This window comes from Myotis yumanensis, unplaced genomic scaffold (assembly GCF_028538775.1).
Source record: "Myotis yumanensis isolate MYYU_CA2020_CCGP unplaced genomic scaffold, mMyoYum1.0.hap1 SCAF_8, whole genome shotgun sequence".
Classification (NCBI taxonomy): domain Eukaryota; kingdom Metazoa; phylum Chordata; class Mammalia; order Chiroptera; family Vespertilionidae; genus Myotis; species Myotis yumanensis.
In genome coordinates this window covers 31,201,984-31,222,829 of record NW_027223759.1, presented here as the reverse complement: position 1 = coordinate 31,222,829, position 20,846 = coordinate 31,201,984, and the positions used below count along the sequence as shown (strand labels likewise).

The following is a 20,846-nucleotide window of genomic DNA, read 5'->3' as shown; positions in this document are numbered from 1 at the left end:
GAGTGCTGCCCAGGGGCCTGCCATCTCTGTCCCCGCGTCCCTGAAGACGGTGGTGGCATCTGTGGATGTCAGGTGACTAGGCCAGGCTGGGCCACCAGGAGCCATTTCTGCTCCCTGGTTGGGAAGGCCAGTTTGAGGGCCCCTCCTCTCATGTTCCATAGGCCCAGCCCTCACTTTGTTCCCAGGGCTCCCTCGATGCTGCCAGGGTGCAAGATTGGGACGGAAGGTGCTGAGGTACCGGCTTGAACCAAGGGGTAAAAACAGGGCCAGAGCTCTAGCCTGGGAAGAGGGGGAGGGGGTGTTATAGAACCGATGCCCCATCTGGGGTCTGGCAGGCAGAGAGGAAGTGGTGGGGGCAGGGATGGACACAGCCATCAGCAGCAGGGATGGGTGAGCTTGCACCTTGCATACTAATGACATTTCTAATCAGCCAGAACGAGGCGCTGGCATCAATCTGCCAAGTGGCCAGCTCTGTGAATCATCCTGGAACTGACAGGAAGGTTCCAGAGGGTGGTGACCCAGCTTAGCTGTGACGGGTGGAGCCTGAGCCAGATCCCTGGTCCTGGGCCCAAGGGGCACCCTGCCGTCCCGGCCTCCCAGCCATGCCCCATACACCAGGCTGCACTTCACACCTGATTTTATTCCATGACACTGATTTGCTGAAAACCCCGTTTCCTGGGCAGGGGAAGGCAGTGGGTGGCCTGGCAGAAGGGGGGATGGCCTCCCAGGAGGACGGTACCACTCGGCTCTGATAAGCACTGGCCCATCCAGCTCCACCCTCTCCCCTCCAGTTCATTTAAAAACTGAGCTGCAAAAGTAAAATAGAATGAAAAAATAAAAACAAAACCCTGAGATGTTAAAAACCAAATTAAAAATCCCCTTTGGTGTCAAAAGGTCCTATTCCTAAAAGCCAGTGGGTGGGGTAGGCCGGTGGGGTGGTGCCAGGGTGTGGCTTCAGTCCTCCTGCTCATGGTCATGGTCACTGTCACACTCCTCCTTGTCCTGCAGGCCCAAGAGGTCCTCGGTGCCCGGCCGCTTCAGGATGGCACTGTACTTGAGGGCGGCAGCCTCTGCCCGCAGCACCACCTCCACCAGGCTGAAGATGGTGATGACCTGCAGCACAGCAGAGCCCGGCGGTGACTCAGGTGGGTCTCGAGGGGCTGCCCACGGGACAGGGGGATCAGGGACCCATGGACCAAGCCTAGCTCTGCCACCATCTGTCAGCGGGGTGCCAGGGACCACTTGTTCTGCCTCTTTAGGCCTCTGTTGTCAGTCTGAGAGCCGAGCCCACTCAAATACTGAGGCCCTGGGGCCCTGGCACACAGTAAGCACTAGGGTAGGGAAATGCTGGGGTCTGGGCTGGCCTCGGGAGCATGTTTAGGTAAAGACTGTTTGTTATACAGAATTTCTTGGGCAGGAGGTCCATAGCTTTCATCAGATTCTCAAAAGTTAAAGGCCCTGTTCTAAAGAGACAGGCGGAACCTCCCCCTATCTCTGCCTCTCCTCACAGTGGGTGTCCCCAAGGGAGGAAGGTGGTACCAGAAAGCTAGGAGGGGATATGGGTGAACTGGTGCCCACCACCAGGAGCCTGGGTGCGGGGGAGGGGGTGGGGTCCGGGCCACAGTGGTGCTCTGGGAAAGCGGCGCCAGCCCGGGGTTCTGACCTGTTGCACTGGCTCCGGCTCCGTGTCCTCAGGATCCCAGACAAGTGTCAGCACCGGCTTCTTGCCCACCCTCCGGAAGTGGTGGGACCGCAGGGGCAGGGCCTGGGGGTGCACACAGCTGGGTCTCAGGACCTGGGCCTGGATGCCGCCTCCTAACCATTGACCCTGCAAAGCCCTGACTGACCTCAAGGGAGCTCCCTGCCCTGATGCCTACCCAGCAGCTGGCTGCTTGACTTTCTGGGGGTACCACCCTCACCCTCACTCTGGCCATCTTCAGCTGGGGCAGGACAAGGCCAGTACCTAGGCTCTGTGTGCTATTCGGGGAAAGTGGTGGGTTTGTCCAGGCACATCGGGACCTGGGCCGGAGGTGGACCAAGCACCGGAGGCTGGAGGGCTGCTGCCCCCTGCTGGCGCTGGGTGTTAGCACAGACTGAGGGCTGGGTTGTCTGCAGAGATGATCTAGACCTGAACTTCTGTCCTGCTCAACGTCAGGACTTAAGGATGAGAACGCTGATTGGTTCCAGCTGGCCTCTGTTCTGTCTCTTCTGTTTTACTCCATGTTAATATCATGTTTATTCTACACTATGTGCTGGGCTCTGCACACCCCAAAGTGTTTTGGATGTTAACCACAAGGTAGGCTGAAACAGCTCCGTCAGGTGGCCTTAGACAGGCACCAAGAGCCTGGAATAAATAGCCACCGGAGCAAAGGCTGGTCTCTTCCTTTTGTTTAGGGCGTCACTTTCAGAGTGGCAATGGATATTCGTTCTGGTCTTTTCTTCTCCCATGTTCCTATAAGAAATCTCGCAAAGGCTGTATACCCTGCCATCCTGTACTGGTTATGGAGGGACCTGTTTTCTGGGACCTTGAAGAAGAAGCCTGACCCCTGGCCTGGATCCCCATCCCAGACAGGCTCAGTCGGGTATTTGGCAAGGCCCATGAGTGGGCTTGGTGCTGGGTCTTGGAGGGGGACCAAGGTCAGGGGCTCCATACCCTCTACCTCCGTGTGCCAGCATAGCCCACATCTGAGCGAGGGTGCGGTGCAGAGTCACCACCACAGCTTGGATCCCCAGTGAGGACAGGGACAGCAGGGTCCTCGCCTGTGCTCCCATCCTCCATGCTTATGTGTTCACTAAGGGCTGTCCCTGGTCCACGACCCCCCAGATGCTAGGAAAATATGAAGGAGACCCCAGCGAAGGGAATGGGACAGGCAGGGGAAAACAAAGTGTGCTTAGTGGATGCGGCTCGGTGTCTGAGGGGGGAACTGCACAGCCCCCACACTCATTTCACAGTCGATGGGCGTCTGCACCCTGTAGTTGGCCTCTGCCTCCCCAGAAGGTCCCTAACTGTGGCCTGGATGCCCCCATATACTCACATTGCAGTAGATGCGCTTGTGCACCCCGTAGCGTAGTACCAGCACGTCGAAGGCTTGGTTTAGGACACCCAGCACCATGGCTTCCGACTCTAAGGGGCCACTCTCCTGCAGGGCAGGGCAGGGCTCCAGCCAAGGCTTGGCCATGGGACGTGGCATCCCCCCAGGGCCCACCCTGGCTGCTGAAGGCCCCTGGGCTCCTCCAGGGTCCTTGTGAGCAGCTGCCAGGAGGGGAGGTGGGGCAGACGGAAGGGGAGGGGGTGTCAGGAGGGTGGCCTCACCTTGACCAGGATGGCAAAAAAGAGGCTGGTGCTGAGCTCATGCACGCGCTTCGATGCCATGCGGCGGTCATTGCAGTGGTCGGCCTGCTTCTGCAGGACACTGGGCTCCACATCTGGCAGCTCCCTGTAGCCTGGAGAGAGGGTGGTTGGGGGCCTGCTATCGGGGAGGGGGGTGCGATACTCTATGTGCACGGCATGGCTGGGTGATGGGTAGTGTGGTACCCAGGGACCAGGAAAGATGGGGCCTGGGAGGCCCATGCAGAGTGAAGGCCTCCTGCTGCCCAGCGCCAGAGACTGAGAATGACGGGCGGCCTTTGTTTGGGTTTCTAATGAGCCCTAATGTGGCTTCCCCTATAGGGACTCACAGAGGGAGAGTTTCAGGTCCAGAGGCCCTGCTGCTGGAGCTTCCATAGTCATAGCAGTGTGGCCTCTGGGCACCCACTTTAGGGGGTGGGCAGCCACTAGCTGGGCACAGGCCTGCATTCCGAACTGCGCCTCTTACCGAGTGTAGCGGCCAGGAGACGGTGCACCATGACATCTGCAAAGCGGCGGATGGGCGAGGTAAAGTGTGTGTAGAGTGGCACGTTGAGGGCGTAGTGCCGGAACTGCTCCTGGTCCCGCAGCATCCCCGAGCAGAAGTACAGTGCCATCTGGGGGTGGGGGGGATGGGGAGGTGGGAGGGGGCCGTCTGAGAGCCTGGCCAAGCTGGGCAGGGCTGGGTCAGGGGCTCCATACCCTTTGCCCCCAACACTCCACCGTGTGCCAGCCAAGGGAGGCAACAGTTTGCCAGCCTCAGCCCTTCTCGTCCCTGATAATCTGGCCCGGGGCCAAGACCCAGGTCTGAGTTCAAAAGGCCCTTAGGCAGGGCAGGGATTATGACTGGGGTACAGGAAGGGACAGGCATTGCTCTGGGGCCCTGCAAACAGTCTCAGGCTGGAACAGTCCTGCGGTCCTGGGAGCCCTGGCCACAGGCCTGAAGCTGCTGGCCCCGCGTCCCAGAGCTCTCAGGGCTGGGAAACAAGGACGTGCTGCTGCCCGGGAACCAATGAGCGGGTTCCTCATCGGAGCCAAAGTCACACCCCGTGTGTTCACTTGCTCGCTCACGGGCTGCTTGCCACGCTCTCTCATCTGCACACCCTTCCGTGCGCTTACTTAGCCAAATGGTCAGCCGGCCCCGGTTCCTGTGTACAAGGCCCTGGAACCCAGGGCGCAGCTGGTGGTGACCTGCTCAGCTCCCCAATTCGGCTTCTTTTCCAGCTCCTGCTGCGTCCTGGGTTACGTCTGGGGCAAGTCACAGGAGGAGGTGGGAGCTGCCTCCACTCTGAGCCAGTTTGTTCTCAGAGGTGGCCCAGTTCCCCAGATGAGCTGGGGTGAAGAGGACAGAAGGCCGTGGCTCCCTTCCTGGCTGGCAAAGGTGTCTCTTGGCAGGGTGGGATGGGTGGGGACCGTAGCTTTCCCACAGTGACCAGCCCTCCCTGGAACAGCCCTCGTGTCCTGTTTCAGCAGTTCGCTCAGGACTTTCATGCTCACTGCTGCTCCCCTCCCCGGTCCCCCGTCCCACCAGTTTTTAGGTTGGGAGAAAGGGACTCTAGACTGCCTGGTCACTCCCTGCCATCAGATCCCAAGGCAGAGGCAGGCCTCTGAGGAAAGGCCAGGGGAAGTCTAGTCTTTTTCAGACTCTGGGTGACTCAGGAAAGAGCTCCTTTCCATGCAGCTCCAGGGCTGGTTTGACTTTGGATGTGGATGCCTTCTAGAGTCAGGGAAAGGGGGCCTCACTGGCCCTGCATGGTACAGCCAGGGGGCAGTTCTTGTGACCTATGGGCAATTAGAGGGCAGAGTAGTGTTGAGTCCAGTGGCCATAGGTACACTGTCTCCCTCCCCCGCCCCGCCGCCCCATGTGGGCTGTAAGGTGCTTGGTGTGGGGCAGGGTAAGGGCAGCTAGATCTAAACAGGCCCTGACAGCTCCGTCCCTGGCAGCCCTATAAGATGCCAGAAAGTAAATCACCTGTGGCCAGTTGGGGCAATCTGATTCTTGTGAAAAGAACGAATAGTGCTGAGCAACTGAGCCCTTGAAAAATGGTTTGTCACTGCCCCCCAGAAGGGCTGCAGCCCAGAGCTAGCCCCATCAGCATCCACAGCTCCTGATGGCCTGACAGTCCACTGGGCTGGCTCCTTCCCAAGATGCTCGGGCTTCCAGGGTTTGAAGCTCAGCCTCAGAGGACTGAGAGGCTGCCAGCCCATCATCCTGCCTGCAGACACAGGCCCTGGCCTGACCCCTCTTCTCCGGGCTGGTGAGGAGACTTGTCTCCCTGGAGTCCACAAGCTGCAGTGGGGGCTGACCACTCCCCTGTACAGGCTGCTTTGGGAAACACTTTCTCCCCTCCAGGGTCCCCATCTGGCCACAAGGGCTGACCACCCCCATTCTCTTCCCCAACCTGGTCTGGTCTCTGGGGATTGGCACTGAAGGCTTGGTGCAGGCCCTGTGGTGACTCCCTGTCCTGTGCCAGGGAACAGAGCCCCAGAGGCCACACAAAGGGTCAGCAGGGCTCAAACTGGGCCCTCGAGCAGGTCCAGTCAACCTGTCCTTGAGCAGGTGAAGCAGATAAGACCGAGCCGGAGGCAGCAGATCAGGCTCAGCTCCGGGCTCACCTGTCCCAGGTGTTGCCTAGGGACATCTTCGCCACCCTTCCACCCAGTCCCCTGCATGTGCAGAAGTCATGGATGCTCCTGGGAGAAGGGGAGGATGGGGGACAGGCCGCTCCTTACCTGCATGGGCCGGGAGCACATGCTGGTGAGCACCTCCTTCCGGGCCAGTGAGTACTTGTCATCTCCAAATATTTCGGTCAGACTTTTCTAGAAGCAAACCCATGTGATAGGCAGTCAGGCTTGGGGAGAGGGTCTGGGACCCCTGTCACCCGCAGAGCATCTGAGAGCCGGCTCCAGGGAGGGAGGGTTAGCTGAGGGGCCCAACCCTGCTCAGATGGCCATGGTGGGGCACAGGTGCCAGCAGCCCCCAGCCTGTGACCCACACTAGGCCTGCCTCACGGGCAACAGCTCGGAGATCAGTCCTTTCACTGGTAGTTGGCTGGCCCGGACAGACTGTTTCCTGCTGTCTGACCCAAGGCACCTCTGCACCCACCCCAGGCTTGGGCACAGGTGGAAAAAGTCTCCCTCCAGTGGGATCAGAGCTGGGCACTGGAGTTCTGAGCTCCATGAGGCTTAGCTCGAGGCAGGGAACACCTGACACCACTTGCCATAAAAGGCATGCTATGGCTTCCAATGACCCAGCCCCCACTGAAGGCCTCTGGGCCAAGCCAAGCCCAAGCCTGGCTACAGGACCCCTGCCATGGCTGAACCTCAAGTGACTTCCCTTGCCCGGTCCTGGTGGGAAGCACAGCCCAGGGCCAGGGCCTTGCAGGGGAAGTCCTGGCTGAAGAGGAACAGACCCTGGTGGGATGCAGAGGCTGCTGCACCCCCAACACCCTCTTCCCCACAAACAGGGCCTCTACCTGCCTCCCCCCACTTCCCAGCCCCCAGCACTCACATTGAGGGCCCCAGAGGAGGTGAAGTCCATGGGCAGCCCCATCTGGTCACAGAATTCCACCAGGTCATTGAGCATCTTGGTTTGGGGTGGGGGGTGCCGGCGCAGCAGCGCCCTCTCAGGGAAGGCGCGATAGATTTTGTGGGCCACTGCCATGTTGGCCAAGAGCATGAACTCCTCCACGAGCCTGCAGGGGGAGGAACCGGTCAGGGGCCATACCCATTCTTTCTGTCGCAGGCTCTCTGCTAGCTGGTCCTCTTGCACCCTCAGTCTCAGCCTAGAGATGCCCTCCCCCATCCAATCTACTTGTTACTCGAGTTGCTTTCTCTCTCAACCCTGCTCACACCCCTCACTGCACTAATCAATCCACAAGACTCTTCTCTTTGCAGTGTCAGCTTCGGCACTGTCTGCCCTACTAGATGGGGCTCCTGGAGAGCAGGCACGGGGTCTGTCCCATTCTCCGCTTCACCCTGGGGCTTGGAACCCCGTCTGACCCACAGAAAGTGCTCAGAGAAGATCTCTGTAAGAAAACAATGTGCCCCAAGAACCCAGAGGGCTCCCTCTCTCCCTGGGGAGATGAGGTTTTCTGAGGATGAACGGGAGAGTCCTCAAGACAGCAAGAGTGACCTCACACATCCTGGGACAAGGCAAAGGTGCTGTTGGGGTGTTCAAAACCCGGACAGTCAATCTCTTAGGAGTTAATGCTCTAGTTCTGCTTCACTTTAGTGTAATTAGGATCAACAATAAGTACGAATAGATACAGCTCACCAAGGGCCCAGGGGGAGGAAGGGGACTGATGGAGGAGGAAGTGTGCCAGAATTGAAGAGTCAGGCAAAGTAGAAAGCTGGATCACAGAGGCCTGAGGTCAGCACCCCCACCCCTAATCTGAGGCAGCCTACATGGTGCTCCCCCACCTGGGGCTCCCACAGATCATACGATGCTGCACAAGAGCTGAGGCCTCTGAGAAGGGGGCTCAGGCATGTCCTGGTGCCATGGTGGCCAGGATGCCCTGAGTGGGGAAACTCTTGCCCAGAATAGGACAGACTCTCCCCTGCCTTTAATCTGAACTCCAGGTTGCATGTCAAACCTGTGCTTCTCCCACCAAGGCAGAGAGCTCAGGGAGGAAGCTCCAGCAAGCCAGGTAGTAGCTGGTGGCCCAGCATGAACTCCCCCTTTCTGGGTAGTACTGCAGGGTTAGTTAGCCTTGTCACCTGACCAAGCTCTTGGAAAGAAAGCAGCCAGGTGTGCCATCCTTCCTGGGAGCATGCCCATGCCTTTCTCTCTCAGGCGTGCATCTCCTAAATCCTAAGGGTCCCCAAGAGACTTGCAACCAAGGGAGCAATGAGCAGCGGCAGCTCATCCCAGGCTAACCCCCTGAACCTATCTCCAAGGCCCCCATTTCTCTGACTTTCCAGTGAGCTGATAGCAGCCCCACCTTGGCTGATCTCTTCCCTATAACATTTCTAGAGAGCCAAAGCAGCCCACCTAAGCTTTCTTCTGTTGCTTCTTTTATCCTAAGCTCTTCCTGTTTCACTGTCCCAAGCTTTAAAAAAAGTATTCTCAAAATAAAAATTAAAAAAAGATCCCTGTTATTAGAGGAATCCACAGGTAGCAAAATCTCAGATATATGCCGAAGGAATTTCTTCACTGATACAGCTCCTAGGGCAGTGGAAACTAAAGGGAAAATAAACAAATGGGACTATATCAAAATAAAAAGCTTCTGCACAGCAAAAGAAACCATCAACAAAACAACAAGAAAACCTACTGCATGGGAGAACATATTTGGCAATGATATCTTCGATAAAGGTTTAATCTCCAACATTTATAGGGAACTCATACAACTTAACAAAAGGAAGTTAAACAACCCAATCAAAGAATGGGCAATGGACCTAAATAGACACTTTTTGAAAGAGGACATACATAAGGCTGAGAGACATATGAGAACATGCTCAAAGTCACTAATCATCCGAGAGATGCAAATCAAAACGACAATGAGGTACCATCTCACACCTGTCAGCATGGCTGTCATCAACAAATCAACAAACGACAAGTGCTGGAGAGGATGTGGAGAAAGAGGAACCCTCGTTCACTGCTGGTGGGAATGCAAACTGGTGTAGCAACTGTGGAGAACAGTATGGAGTTTCCTCAAAAAACTAAAAATGGAACTTCCATTTGACCCAGTGATCCCACTTCTAGGAATATATCCCAAGAAACCAGAAACACCAATCAGAAAGAATATATGCATCCCTATGTTCATAGCAGCACAATTTACAATAGCTAAGATTTGGAATCAGCCTAAATGCCCATCAGCATATGAATGGATTAAAAAATTTTGGCACATCTACACAATGGAATACTATGCAGCTGTAAAAAGGAAGGAACTCCTACCATTTGCAACAGCATGGATGGAGCTGGAGAGCATTATGCTAAGTGAAATAAGTCAGTCAGAGAAAGATAAATATCACATGCTCTCACTCAATTGTGGATTATAATGAACAATGTAAACCGATGAACAAAAACAGATGTAGAGACAGAGAAGCATCAATCAGATGCTCAAAACTCGGAGGGAAAGCAGGGGAGGGTGGGGGTGAGGGGGAAAGATCAACCAAAGGACTTGTATGCATGCTTATAAGCATAAGTGATGGATGTGGACAACAGGGGGGGAGGGTGAGGGCAGAATTGGGGGGATGAGGGGACAGTGGGGGGATAAGGACACATTTGTAATATCTTATTCAATAAAGGAAAAAAAAGATATTAAAAAGAAAGATCCCTGGATGGTTTTGCTCAGTGGTTAGAGTGCCAGCCAGTGGAACCCCGAAGGTCTGCAGGTTCCATTCTCGGTCAAGGGCACATACCTCATACCTCGGTTGTAAGTTCGATCCCTGGCCCTGGTTGGGGCGCATGAGAGACAACCAATCAGTGTGTCTCTTTCACATCAATGTTTCTCTCTTTCCCCTCCTTCCCTTCCATTCTCTCTAAAAATCAATGGGAAAAGGATCCTTTGGTAAGGAAAGGAAGGTAGGAGAGAAGGAAGGAGGCAGGGAAGGAGGGAGGGAGGAAAGGAAGAAAGAAGGGAAGGAAGGAGGGAGGGAAAGAAGGAGGGAAGGAAGGAAGGAAGGAAGGAAGGAAGGAAGGAAGGAAGGAAGGAAGGAAGGAAGGAAGGCGGGAGGGAGGGAGGGAGGGAAGGAAGGAAGGAAGGAAGGAAGGAAGGAAGGAAGGAAGGAAGGAAGGAGGGAAGGAGGGAGGGAAGGAAAATAGCCAATGACAGGAGCAGGTCAGGCAGAGGGGGAGCCTGAGTGTGTGAACCCCCTCCTCCCCCCAGACTGAGTCCGCCTCAGCAGAAGTTTGGCTCTAGTCTACCAAGCTGTCCCAACAGCACATCTGTCTCTCCCAGAAGCCCTCTCTATAAGTCCTACACTCATAGGCCCTCCTCTACAGGGACTGCTTTGGGCCAGCGCACTGTGGGGCAGGGTTACAACTTGGGTATAGGACACAGGCTTGGACCTCTGCTAGCCCATGTGCCATACAGGAAGCCAGTGCGTGGAACGAGGAGTTTCTTCATTACCACTGAGATGCCCTAACAGCCTTGAAAGTGGCCATCCTGACCCTTCCCTCCCTGCATCTGTGCTTGAGCACATTACTCCCTGTGGAAAAACCCTTGAGTTCAAGCACCTGAACCCAACCACCAAAAATCTCAGATGAAATTTTGACCTGGTTCCACATGCCCCTTTTTTTTCTTTTTCTTTTTTTTGAGAAGAGACATCAATTTGTTGTCCACTTTTTATGCGTTCATTGGTTGATTCTTGTGTGTGTCCTGACTGGGGATTGACCCACAACCTTGGCATATTGGGACAATGCTCTAACCAACTGAGCTACCCTGCCAAGGCTCACATGCTCTTGCTGTAGGACCCTGAACAAGTCACGGGCCTTTTCTGACCCTCCTTTTTCTCAGATTTAGAAAAGGAATAATAATAAACAGCACCTCTTCACGCTGGAATAATACATATTTTAGGGCCAATCCTGTGCCTTAAGACATGAGGGGTGCTTTCCTCTCTCCCTGCCTTCTATGCCAAGTGGCCAGCCTGGGTGTCTCCGAGTGCCCTGTGATTTTCATCCCTGCCATCTATCCCCCTTCCTCACCCTTGCCATGCCTTCCCTAAAGGCCCAGGCTGCTCTACGGTCACCTGTGTAACAGTCTAGCATCATCAAACTCTTCATATTTGGTTTTCTTATTGGATTTTGTCAACCCAAGAGGAGTCCCAATTCCTGCTCAATAAATGTCTGATTTATTGTCTCCTCTTGATCAGACACTGCAGGCCATCACCTCCTAAATTCTTCAGATATATATATTCATTCATTCGTTTGTTCACTCAACAAACATTGCTGTGTGCTAGGCAGGTCTAGGCTTGCCTCCCCATGCAGTCAGAGAATAGTTGTGGGTTTGGAACCCCGTCTCCAGCCTAGCAGCAGGCTAGGGTGAAGACACTGGGCTGCATTTTGCCAGCATGGCCAGCAGGGGGCAGCATGTCCCCACAGCAGGGCTATAGGGCAAAATAGCAGGGTTGAGCTGAGGTGCCTTCAGCCTGTCCCCTCACTCGGCTCTCCCCTCCAGGGTCAAAAGAACTGAATGTTGGGCAGCCTCCCCAGGCAGAGCCAAGCTCCTGTTCCCAGTTCCTGTCTTACTTCTCTTCTTCTTCTTTTTTTAAAAAATATATTTTTATTGATTTCAGAGAGGGAGAGGGAGAAAGATAGAAACATCAAAGATGAGAGAGAATCATTGATTGGCTGCCTCCTGCACGCCCCCTATTGGGGATTGAGCTGGGCATGTGCCCTTGACAAGAATCTAACCTGGGACATCAGTCTGCAGGATGACGCTCTATCCACTGAGCCAAACCAGCTAGGGCCCTGCCTTACTTCTCAAGGTTGTAGGTAAGGAGAATAAGAGGGAAAGGAAGGGGAAGGGAGGGCCAATGTCCAAAGCCCCAGACAGTGACAACAGACCCCAGTCAAGCTGCTTCTCCAGTGAGCCCACTCCTTGTCCTCCCTGGACTCCCAGTACAGTGCTGAGTCACCTGAGGATGGTGAGAGAAAAACAAGTGTGCTCTTATTGACCTTGAGAGCAAAGTTAGGTGAAGCTTTGGATGCAGAGGCCGACCTTGGGCAGGGCCGTGGTGCCTTTGGGGGGCTCCAATTCTCTTTGAGTGTCTCGGCCCCTCCCTTGCAACAGAGAGGCAGGAGTTAGGAGTTAGGAATCCTCTCCAAATTAGTTCACTGATATCAAGCATTCATCCCAGAAAAACGTCAATGTCACCAAACTGGGAGGCTGTGCAGTAATAAGCCCAGTTCTCTTAGTGCCACCATGGCTCATTACTGTTTTAGCACAGCTGCACGGATCGTTTTCCCACAACCTGTCCTTAAAATTCTTCTTATAGCAGCAGGTGGGAGAGGGAGGATAAGGAGAACCTGCCAACGAGTGAGCATGAGAAAGCAGGAGTGGGGCCTGGAGAGCCCTGGTGATCAAGCCCTGGGATGGCTGGGAGGGGTGCAGCACAGACGGAACTGGGTCCCCAAGGAGTGCAGGAACAGAAAAGCCAAGGAAAAGCCAAGCGGCCAGCAACCAGATTCCAGAGTTCCGGATTCACTGTCAAAACTTGGCAGGCACCACAGGAGGGAGAACTGGGCTAGCCAGGGCGAGTGTCACAGGTCCCCCACGGGTCAATTCCCCAGAAGGACCGGCAGGGGGCCCCCAACATCTCCCTCCCACAGGACCTGGGACGTGGCAGGAGCATCTTAGAACCCAGGAAATTCTGAGCAGGAAAGAGCGCCCTTTATAAGTTACCCAAGGTCCAGGGTCTCTGGGCTCCCATTCAGCGTTTTTCCTTCACCAAAGCCAGCTCTGGGGCTGAGGGTTGCACTCAGCCAGGGAAAGCGAACAGCAGGGTGATCACAAGAGGAGCTCTGACAGCTGACCCCATCAGCAACACCCCTTCTCTTTCCTCTTTTGGGGATGGCAGTGCTGTATGTACAGGCCCACAGCCAGGCCTTAGATGATGTCCGGAGCTGTTCTGGATGGTTAGGACACACCTCTGAGAGCAAACTGCACACACTGGGGTCTGGGAACCCAGGTGGAGATGGAGCCTTGCACGCTGCTCTGATCATAACCCCTCCCCCTCCCATCTCACCTCCCAGCATGGCACAGGCATGAGATCACTCAGTCCTGCTGGGGAGCGGTGGGGGAGGAGGGGGGGTGAAGAGTAAGCTGGAACTCAGCAACTGCCTGACAACTGCTCTAAATAGGGGCTCAGGAATGGCCGCCAGCCAGGATAACCTTCCAGAACAGCAATCCAAGCTCTCAGAGATGAGGCCTTAGTCCCAGGCCTGGCATCTGCTGAGCATCTGGAGCCAGTACCACTGGGGGTCCACCACTCTGGAGGTCTGGGGCGGGCTCTGCTGTGATAGACAACTGCATGGCCAACTGGGGGACCAGGCAAGCACTTGCAGCATCCCACCTACCTGTGCTCTGGGCCTCCAGGTGCTGGAGGGCGAGGCAGAGGACAGGTGAGAGGCTACTCATTCCAGGGAGGAGCTGAGCAAGCCCAGAGGTGTCAGAGTCCCTCACCTGCTATGGCAGGTGGCAGGTAAGACTGCAAGCAACCTACACACAAGTACACACACTCCTCCCACAGCAAAGACGACTCTGGTCTAGAATGGTGTTTCCCAAAAGGTGTTACTGTCACTTAAAGAATAAAGTATAGCCTGGCCAGGTAGTTCAGTTGGTTGGGCGTTGTCCCAAAAAGTTGCCAGTTCGATTACCAGTCAGGGCACATGCCTGGTCAGGGCATGTACGGGAGGCAACCGATCAATGTTTCTCTCTCACGTTGACCTCTCTGTCTCTGTCTCTCTAAAACCAATAAGAACATACCCTCAGGTGAGGATTAAAGAATAAACACATATGAAGTGCTGGAGGTTATTCTGTTTGACATTATTATAGGACATCCCTTCGCCTTTAGGATGCTAATGTGAACTGTGACTTTATGAGGAGGAGCTACTGGGTGCAGCATTTGCTGCTCAGTGATGACTGAGTGTGTTTGGTCACATCTTAAAGGGCAATGTTTGGGAAAGGCCACACCACCTGGCAGGGATCAGGCAGTGGCTACTAGTAAATGAGAACTGGGCTAAAACACTACCCTTTCAGAAGAAGGTTGTCCATCCTTGACTGTCAAGGAACTGGACTGAGTGTCCCTCTGCTCATCTGGAAGGCAGTGGCTCTGCTTTGTGTTTGTGGCCACAGAAGGCCCTCTGGTTGGGGGGGTGTCCTATGGTGAGGCTCCTGCTCATGACCTCTCCTGGTGCTACTTTCTTCCTTGCTCAGGCCAAGCCACCTGGAGGGGCGGAGAGGCTAGTGGTTATCAGCTCAGCAGCTTGCCTTCAATCCCAGCTCTGCTGCTCAATAGTTGTGATTTCAGGTAAGTTTTTTAACCTCTCTGAATCTCAATTTATTTATCTGAAAAATGGGGATGCAATATACAAGTGCCTAGCCTTAATTATTACATTACTGTTATGCATACTGTGGCTATAACTGACCCCAGTGGCTCCAACCCCAGGATTTGGCTGACCATGGCAAGATGCCTAGAGGCCTCTGCTGTGCTCTCACCACAATGTCACCCCAAGTCCAGGCCTCCATCTCTTACCAACTGGCCTCTCTATTATTTTTTTCTTTTTCTTTGTTTAAAAAATATATTTTTATTGATTTCAGGGAGGAAGGGAGAGGGAGAGAGAGATACATAGAAACATCAATGATGAGAGAGACACATTGAATGCCTCTTGCATGCGCCCCAACCAGGGCCAGGGATGAAGCCTACAACTGAGATATGTGCCCTTGACCGGAATCAAACCTGGAACCCTTCAGTCCGAGGGCTGACACTCTATCCACTGAGCCAAACCCGCCAGGGCTGATCTCCCTACTTTCCTTTTTTCACGCCCAAAGTGGTGTATTCTTTCTCCAGGGCAAATCTGGTTACTTTCCTCTCTTGCCTGCAGCCCTTCAGCAGCTACTACTACCCTCCAGACAGTTCCACCTCCTCCTAAAATGAACTTTACAAAGCTTTGTGTCATGTGCCCAGATCACTTCTCCCCCTCCTCTTTCCCTCCCCACACACACTTCAACCATACTGAATTCTGGGCTGTTTCTTTCTTCTGTCCCTTTGTACTGCTGTTCCCTTAGCCTAGAACCCTAGACTACTCTTCTCCCATCTCTTTGTCTTAGATGTCCCTTCCTGTGGAGAGACGGCATGAGGTGTCCGCTCTATGTGCTCCCTGGGCACCCATTTCTATCCCATCTCGGCACTAAGCCCACATCACTGACCATGGGCTGTATCTCCCCCAATCCCCTCACCCCCACTCCAATGCTGCCTCCCCTGGTCCCAGTACAAGGCCTGGCACAGTGCAGCCACTCAATAAACCTGCGGAGAATGAAGGATTCACAGGACGAGGCATGTTCAGGAGTTGAGGGTTAGGTCCCTGCCACCATGCCCCTTTCTCTTCGGGCATACAATCCTCATATGTTTACTTTTGACACCTTACACTGCTGCCAGAGGTTGTCATTAATTTAAAGCTCTGTCTAAGAGCTTGACTGAGATCATCCCCAAACCAGGCCAGAGAGCACAGCCTGTTCCTGTTCTTTCCCTCTCCCAGTCTACAGAGCACCATGTGCACTTATGACAAGCCAGAGTGCTACACCTCCCAACTAGAGCCATTCATTTGTTCCTGTTTGTACTCTTATTCATCCTCAAATCTTTCTGAGCTGCTGCTGTGGGTTGGGTCAGCGAGAGAGGGACGAGACACCAGTAAGCACCACATGTGAGTGCAGCCCATGAAACCTTCCTGCGGCCTGGGCAGGCATTTTTAATCCCTCTCTGTGTGGATACAAAAAAAGGGAAGGAGATGGCCCCACATCCCCCTACTCCCTGAGAACAGCTGGGATTCATGAACAGGGCTGTGTGACCTTGAGGCCCTGCTGCCACCAGAGATCCTTGGCCTGCCCTCCTGAAAAGAAGATATGTCTAGAAATGCAAGATCAATTCCAAGAGATGGCAGGGAGGAGGGAAATACTTTACACAAAGGGATGAAGGTGTAAAGATGTGAAGAAAAAAAAAAAAGGCATGTTTGGTGAATAAGGCATCAAGGAGGAGGGCTGTGCAGTGGGGGGCTGGGACTTCATCTGAGAGGTCTGGGGAGTTGCAGGACGAGGGATGGACATGAAGGAGAAGAACCAGCAATGGTGGGACACGGGGACCAGAGGCCACATGCCATTAGGATGGAAGCGGAAGAGTCTGAGGGCTGGCAAGAAGCCAGAGGCAGCAAGAAAGGGCAGGTTGTGCCAGAGTCTAACATACATACAAGGTGAGGCTCTCAGAGTGGACACAGCTGTCACTGTGTCACAGGGCACAGAGGGGTAAGACAGGAGGGGGCTTGGAGGGTGACGAGGTGGCTGAGAAGGAAAGTGGCATGAGAGGAAGGAGGGCATAAGGTGGAGCTGGGTAGTTTGCCCGCAGTGCTGGCGCTGTGGTGAAGAGGGGGGCGCTGGAGAGGCCGCTGGATTTGGCAAGTAGGAGCTTGGGGTCTCAGTGGCGGTGGGGTAGGGAAGTTGATTCAGAAAACCAGAGACTGAAGAGTGAGGGAGGCCGTTAAGGGTGGACAACTCTCAATACATTTATTGGTGAAAGAAACTAGAGTTAAAGGGTTTTCTCTGTAATGTTTTCTGATTGCTGTTTTAAGTATTTAAAAGATCTGAATGTGCTTTCAGAGGCAAAGGAGCTACTGTGAGAAAGACCTGAGGTTGAGTATGTGACCAGCCAGCATTCGAGGAGGAAGAGGCTGTCCAAGGAAGGGCAGCCTCTCTGGGCAGACCCGGGTAGGGGGCACTGGTCCCTGTATGTGGCATTGGAGGCATGGTCCAGATCGAGGTCAGCGCTGAGCTGACCATAGCCCAGCAGGCTGCTGTCTCCTCCCTTAGCACTCGGCCCATCTAGACAGCAGAGGAAGCTGGTGCCTGCCGGCAGCAGGACTCTCCCCACCCCTTGGTGGTGTTGGCAGGCAGGCCGAGCTCCCCAGCCTGCTGGTTAAGGGCTTTCGAACTTGGGCTCGCTGCTCCTCTGCACTTACCCTCTCCACACTGCCTGGCAAGAGAGGCAGGGCCTCCGAGGATGTTATGTTTCCAGATCCAATTTACCAGCTAAACCAGATGAGAAACTCGCCCCACCTCTTCCACACTCAGAACACTCAGAAAGTGGCTTTGGAAACAACTAGGAGCCAGGCAGCCAGGGCAGTGGCATGGCTGTTGCCCAAACCTGAAAATGCATCACTTTTTCAAAGACCAAAACTAAGTGAGAGGCTAGAAGAGCTTCTTCTGCCCTCAGCCACCAGGGCACTTGTCACAACTCCATGGGAGTCTCATGCAAATGGAATCAGGCCACTCACAGAGGTTGTTCAATTAACTTTTGGTGAAAATTGATAACTGGGACATCTGATAAAAATTGCTTCTAGCCAGTCTCCAATTCATTTCTTCTGAAGAGCAGACCTTCCCCACTTGGGCACATCCTCACAGTGGGCCTGGGAGCCCCAAGGCTCTGCAGTGGTCAGCCCTGAAGGTAGCTGTGCCTCTCACAAGAGCTTTGTACCTGAGCAATGCCCCTTCTCCATGATGGAGCAGCCTGCAGGGGCGGAGGCAGTGGCCACCCTCATGGGGGACCTGCTGCTCTCCTGCAGCCCTAAATTGAGTGTAGTGTGGCGGGAAACTGGAAGGGCCCTGGTGCCGGGGTCTGATGGGAGGCAGTGGCCAAGGAGCACTGGAGTGACAGTGCTGGGCTGGGAAACTGAAGCTCTCTGCTGCAGTTCTCTCCTAGGCCAGGCCAGGGTGGAGCTGGTGGCCTGGGAGCTGGAAAGCGGAGGCCTGGAGAGAGGGAGCTGCAAGCAGAGTAGGCCAGGGTGGGTGGGGAGCCCACCAGAGGAAATTTAGCAGACTGACTGATGGGCGCCCACCCACAGCCGACTGGGCACCCCACTTCAAGCTACTGAGTGGAGGGTGCTGCAGCCCCAGGGCCGCCCACACGTCAGAGCTTGGGCCTCTCGCTGACCCCTCTCCTCCTGGGCTCACTGCAACCTGCTGAGCGTTTTGGACATTCCCATGAAACCACAGGGAAATGAATGGGGCCTAGTTCACAGGCATGGAAAACCCCAGAGGAGAAGGCCTCTGGAGCCAGACATAACAGGCCCTGTGGGTGAGGCTGGAGCCAGGTTTCCTCTTCTGTGAGGCTGAACCCACTCCAGGCCTTCCTATAGGTTCGGCAGGCGGGGCCCAGCTACAGCAAGGCATGGTTCAGCTGCTTGTTTTTCTAGCTCAAAAGGAAGTCTCCAGAGGCTAGGCCTCCGGAGCACGGGCCCTTGGGCTCTGCCAAAGGGAGGCCCAGTGGCTGCGGTAGGCAGGGGGTGGGGGCTTGCTGGGGAGCCGGTTGACAGGCAGAAAGCCCTTTGTCAGCGTAAAGAGAAGCCTCGCTCCCTTCCCGAGGTTCAGCACTCTGCTCGGGAGGCACAGGGCAAGCCTGAACGCGGCAGTGCCGGACTTCCTCATGGCAGAAAACTCCCCCTAAGCAGAACCAGGTGGCAGTTTCGCAGCCTTGCAGAGCTGGGCAATTAGGGCTTGCTGGCTCCACCACGGTGTTGACACACATGCCTTTCTCCACTTCTAGCTGCTATCCAACTGGAATTGGAACCGCTGACCAGAGGAGGTGTGGCCAAGATGCACAGAGGCCCAGCCACCTTGGGGAACCACCGCAGGGCCCCCAACGGCTTTGCTGCTCTGCTTAGACTCCCAGGCCTGGGGTCTCTTTCACGCCCCAGCCCAACAATAGGGCTGCCTCTGTAGCCTAGGACAAATTCCGTGGGGCCAGCGAAGTCACCACTGACATTGGGAGGGATCAATTTTGATTTTGATTTTAAAGTTAGGCTTTGGGCATGAAGCTCTTCGAAAGACAAGGGTGTGCTGGAATACACTGTTGTCTGTACACACACACAGATAAGGGAAGATGAGACACATGTTCTGGGAACCCAAGCTGCTTTGGTTTTGCAAGTTGGAGCATGCTTTGCTCACCTTTCCAGATGCTCTTGGCCCCACTGCCGCTGGGTGCAGCTCCCATTGAGCAGGGCCACCATCCCAGGCACACGGCCATTAACAGCTACAGAAAAAGAGCAACTGCTGGTTGGTCTCAGGCATCTCATCAAATCCGCACAGAAGCCTTGCACAGGGAGCAGTGTGAAGGCCCTAATCTGCACAGAGAGACAATGGGTGTCTGAGAGGCCAAGTACGGTGAGTGCATAGGTCACACAACTAGAGTGTGACAGGGCTGTGATCTGGAGACTGGTCTTATTTACTCCAAAGCCTATTCTCCACCACCAACCTGCAGGTGGGAAGGGCCTGCCAGAGTAGCTGAGGTCTAGGCCTACCTGGTGCAAGTAGAGGAAAGGGTAATGTGTCCAGGAGAAAAGGGTGTTCTGGACTGGACAAAACAGGAATCTGAGTTCTTTAGCTAAATAGAGATTCCTCAGCAATAAAGAGGAAATCTGCTTCCGCAACTCCCTGAGCCCAGTGACTGAGACCTACAGAGGCTGGGGGGCTACCTGAGTGGGCCGGCCAGGGCAGCAAGGCCTGTGGAGGCTCTCAGCACCAGGGACGTGGCTTCTTGCATCAAAGGCTGCAGCTCCCTTGGCTCCTACAGGCCTCTTACTGACTGGCTCTTGGCCTCAGCCCAGCTCCCCCACCAAGTCACGAGGAAATGGGCACCTCCACACCTCGCCTTTGGGCCTCCTCTTAGCTTATGGGCACCCGACTCTCTGGGATTCCCCCTGGGGCTTCTACACTGCTTTCTCTGCCTGCCAGGCCCTAACCCACCTTCTCCACATTGTCATGTTGAGTTTTCAAGGCTCAACTCACTAGATCAGCAGTTTTCTTTTCTGGGGAGCAGGACTCACTCATCTCTGCATCCCAGGGCCAAGGGCATGTGTAGGTGCTGATGAAATATTTACAGAACAAATAAACGCTTCAGAGACATGATCTGCTTAATGATCCACAGAAAATGCTGAGGGGAAAACAAGGCCTTTTTGGGGAGTGGGAGTGGAGCATCCAGGAGAAGGCCCTAGAAGTGGTAGTTCAGTTCCTGCGGCTTCCCTTCAGCTTACCCCTGCTGGAAGGTGGGCACGTGAACTTGGCAGACAAAACTAAGACAGCTTCTGCCAGTCTAGTGGGACTCGCTGAATCTGCTCCTGTGAGATTCCTATTTGCTGTAGGTGGTTATCACTTAGGCCCAACACGAGGTGATGGTGTGCTGGGTGCATTTGTTGGCCACCTGATCAATGAATACTCTTGTCCAAGGGCAGCCCACCTCACTGTAAATATGAAACCCAGTTGATTATTAAAAAAATCTCTTTCTGAGCTGTTTCCATTGAACTAACACTTGTCATTATCACCCACTGGGGTGCAGTGTGTTGAGTCTGGCACAGCTCTTCAATATTTTACATGACTTTTAAAATATTGACCCACAGTTTTATGAACTAGGTTCATAGTGATTTAAATGAGCTGAGTGGCCCTAGCCAGTTTGGCTCAGTGGATAGAGTGTCAGTCTGCGGACTGAAGGGTCCTGGGTTCGATTCCAGTCAAGGGCACATGCCCAGGTTTCGGCCTTGATCCCCAGTAGGGGCTGTGCAGGAAGCAGCCAATCAATGATTCCCTCTCATCATTGATGTTTCTCTCTTTCTCTCCCTCTTCCTTCTCTCTGAAACCAATAAAAAAATTTTTTTTTAAATGAGCTGAGTGGATGGTAAGTCAGATGTGAGGCCAGTATATCAATACCTGACTGGACCCCATGGTTCCACTTCCCTGACCAGTCGCTCCAAGTTCAGCTTTTAGGGAAGCCCAGGATGCAGAGGGGGGGGCCCTGT

General features: G+C 54.4%; 1 protein-coding gene across 6 annotated transcripts in view; it reads right to left on the bottom strand.

Moving 5' to 3' along the window:
- Window positions 1-620: 620 nt before the first annotated feature.
- DIS3L2 (DIS3 like 3'-5' exoribonuclease 2) overlaps window positions 621-20,846 on the bottom strand; it is a 309,482-nt gene continuing 289,256 nt past the window's right edge. For all 6 annotated transcript variants that reach the window (XM_070422394.1, XM_070422395.1, XM_070422398.1 and 3 more), the window contains 7 exons: window positions 6,858-7,041; window positions 6,080-6,166; window positions 3,816-3,963; window positions 3,314-3,444; window positions 3,036-3,140; window positions 1,664-1,765; window positions 621-1,113 (listed from right to left, as the gene is read on the bottom strand). In XM_070422394.1, the coding sequence (XP_070278495.1) occupies window positions 955-1,113; window positions 1,664-1,765; window positions 3,036-3,140; window positions 3,314-3,444; window positions 3,816-3,963; window positions 6,080-6,166; window positions 6,858-7,041 (916 nt within the window). In that variant the 3' untranslated portion in view covers window positions 621-954. The remainder of the gene's footprint in view (window positions 1,114-1,663; window positions 1,766-3,035; window positions 3,141-3,313; window positions 3,445-3,815; window positions 3,964-6,079; window positions 6,167-6,857; window positions 7,042-20,846) is intronic.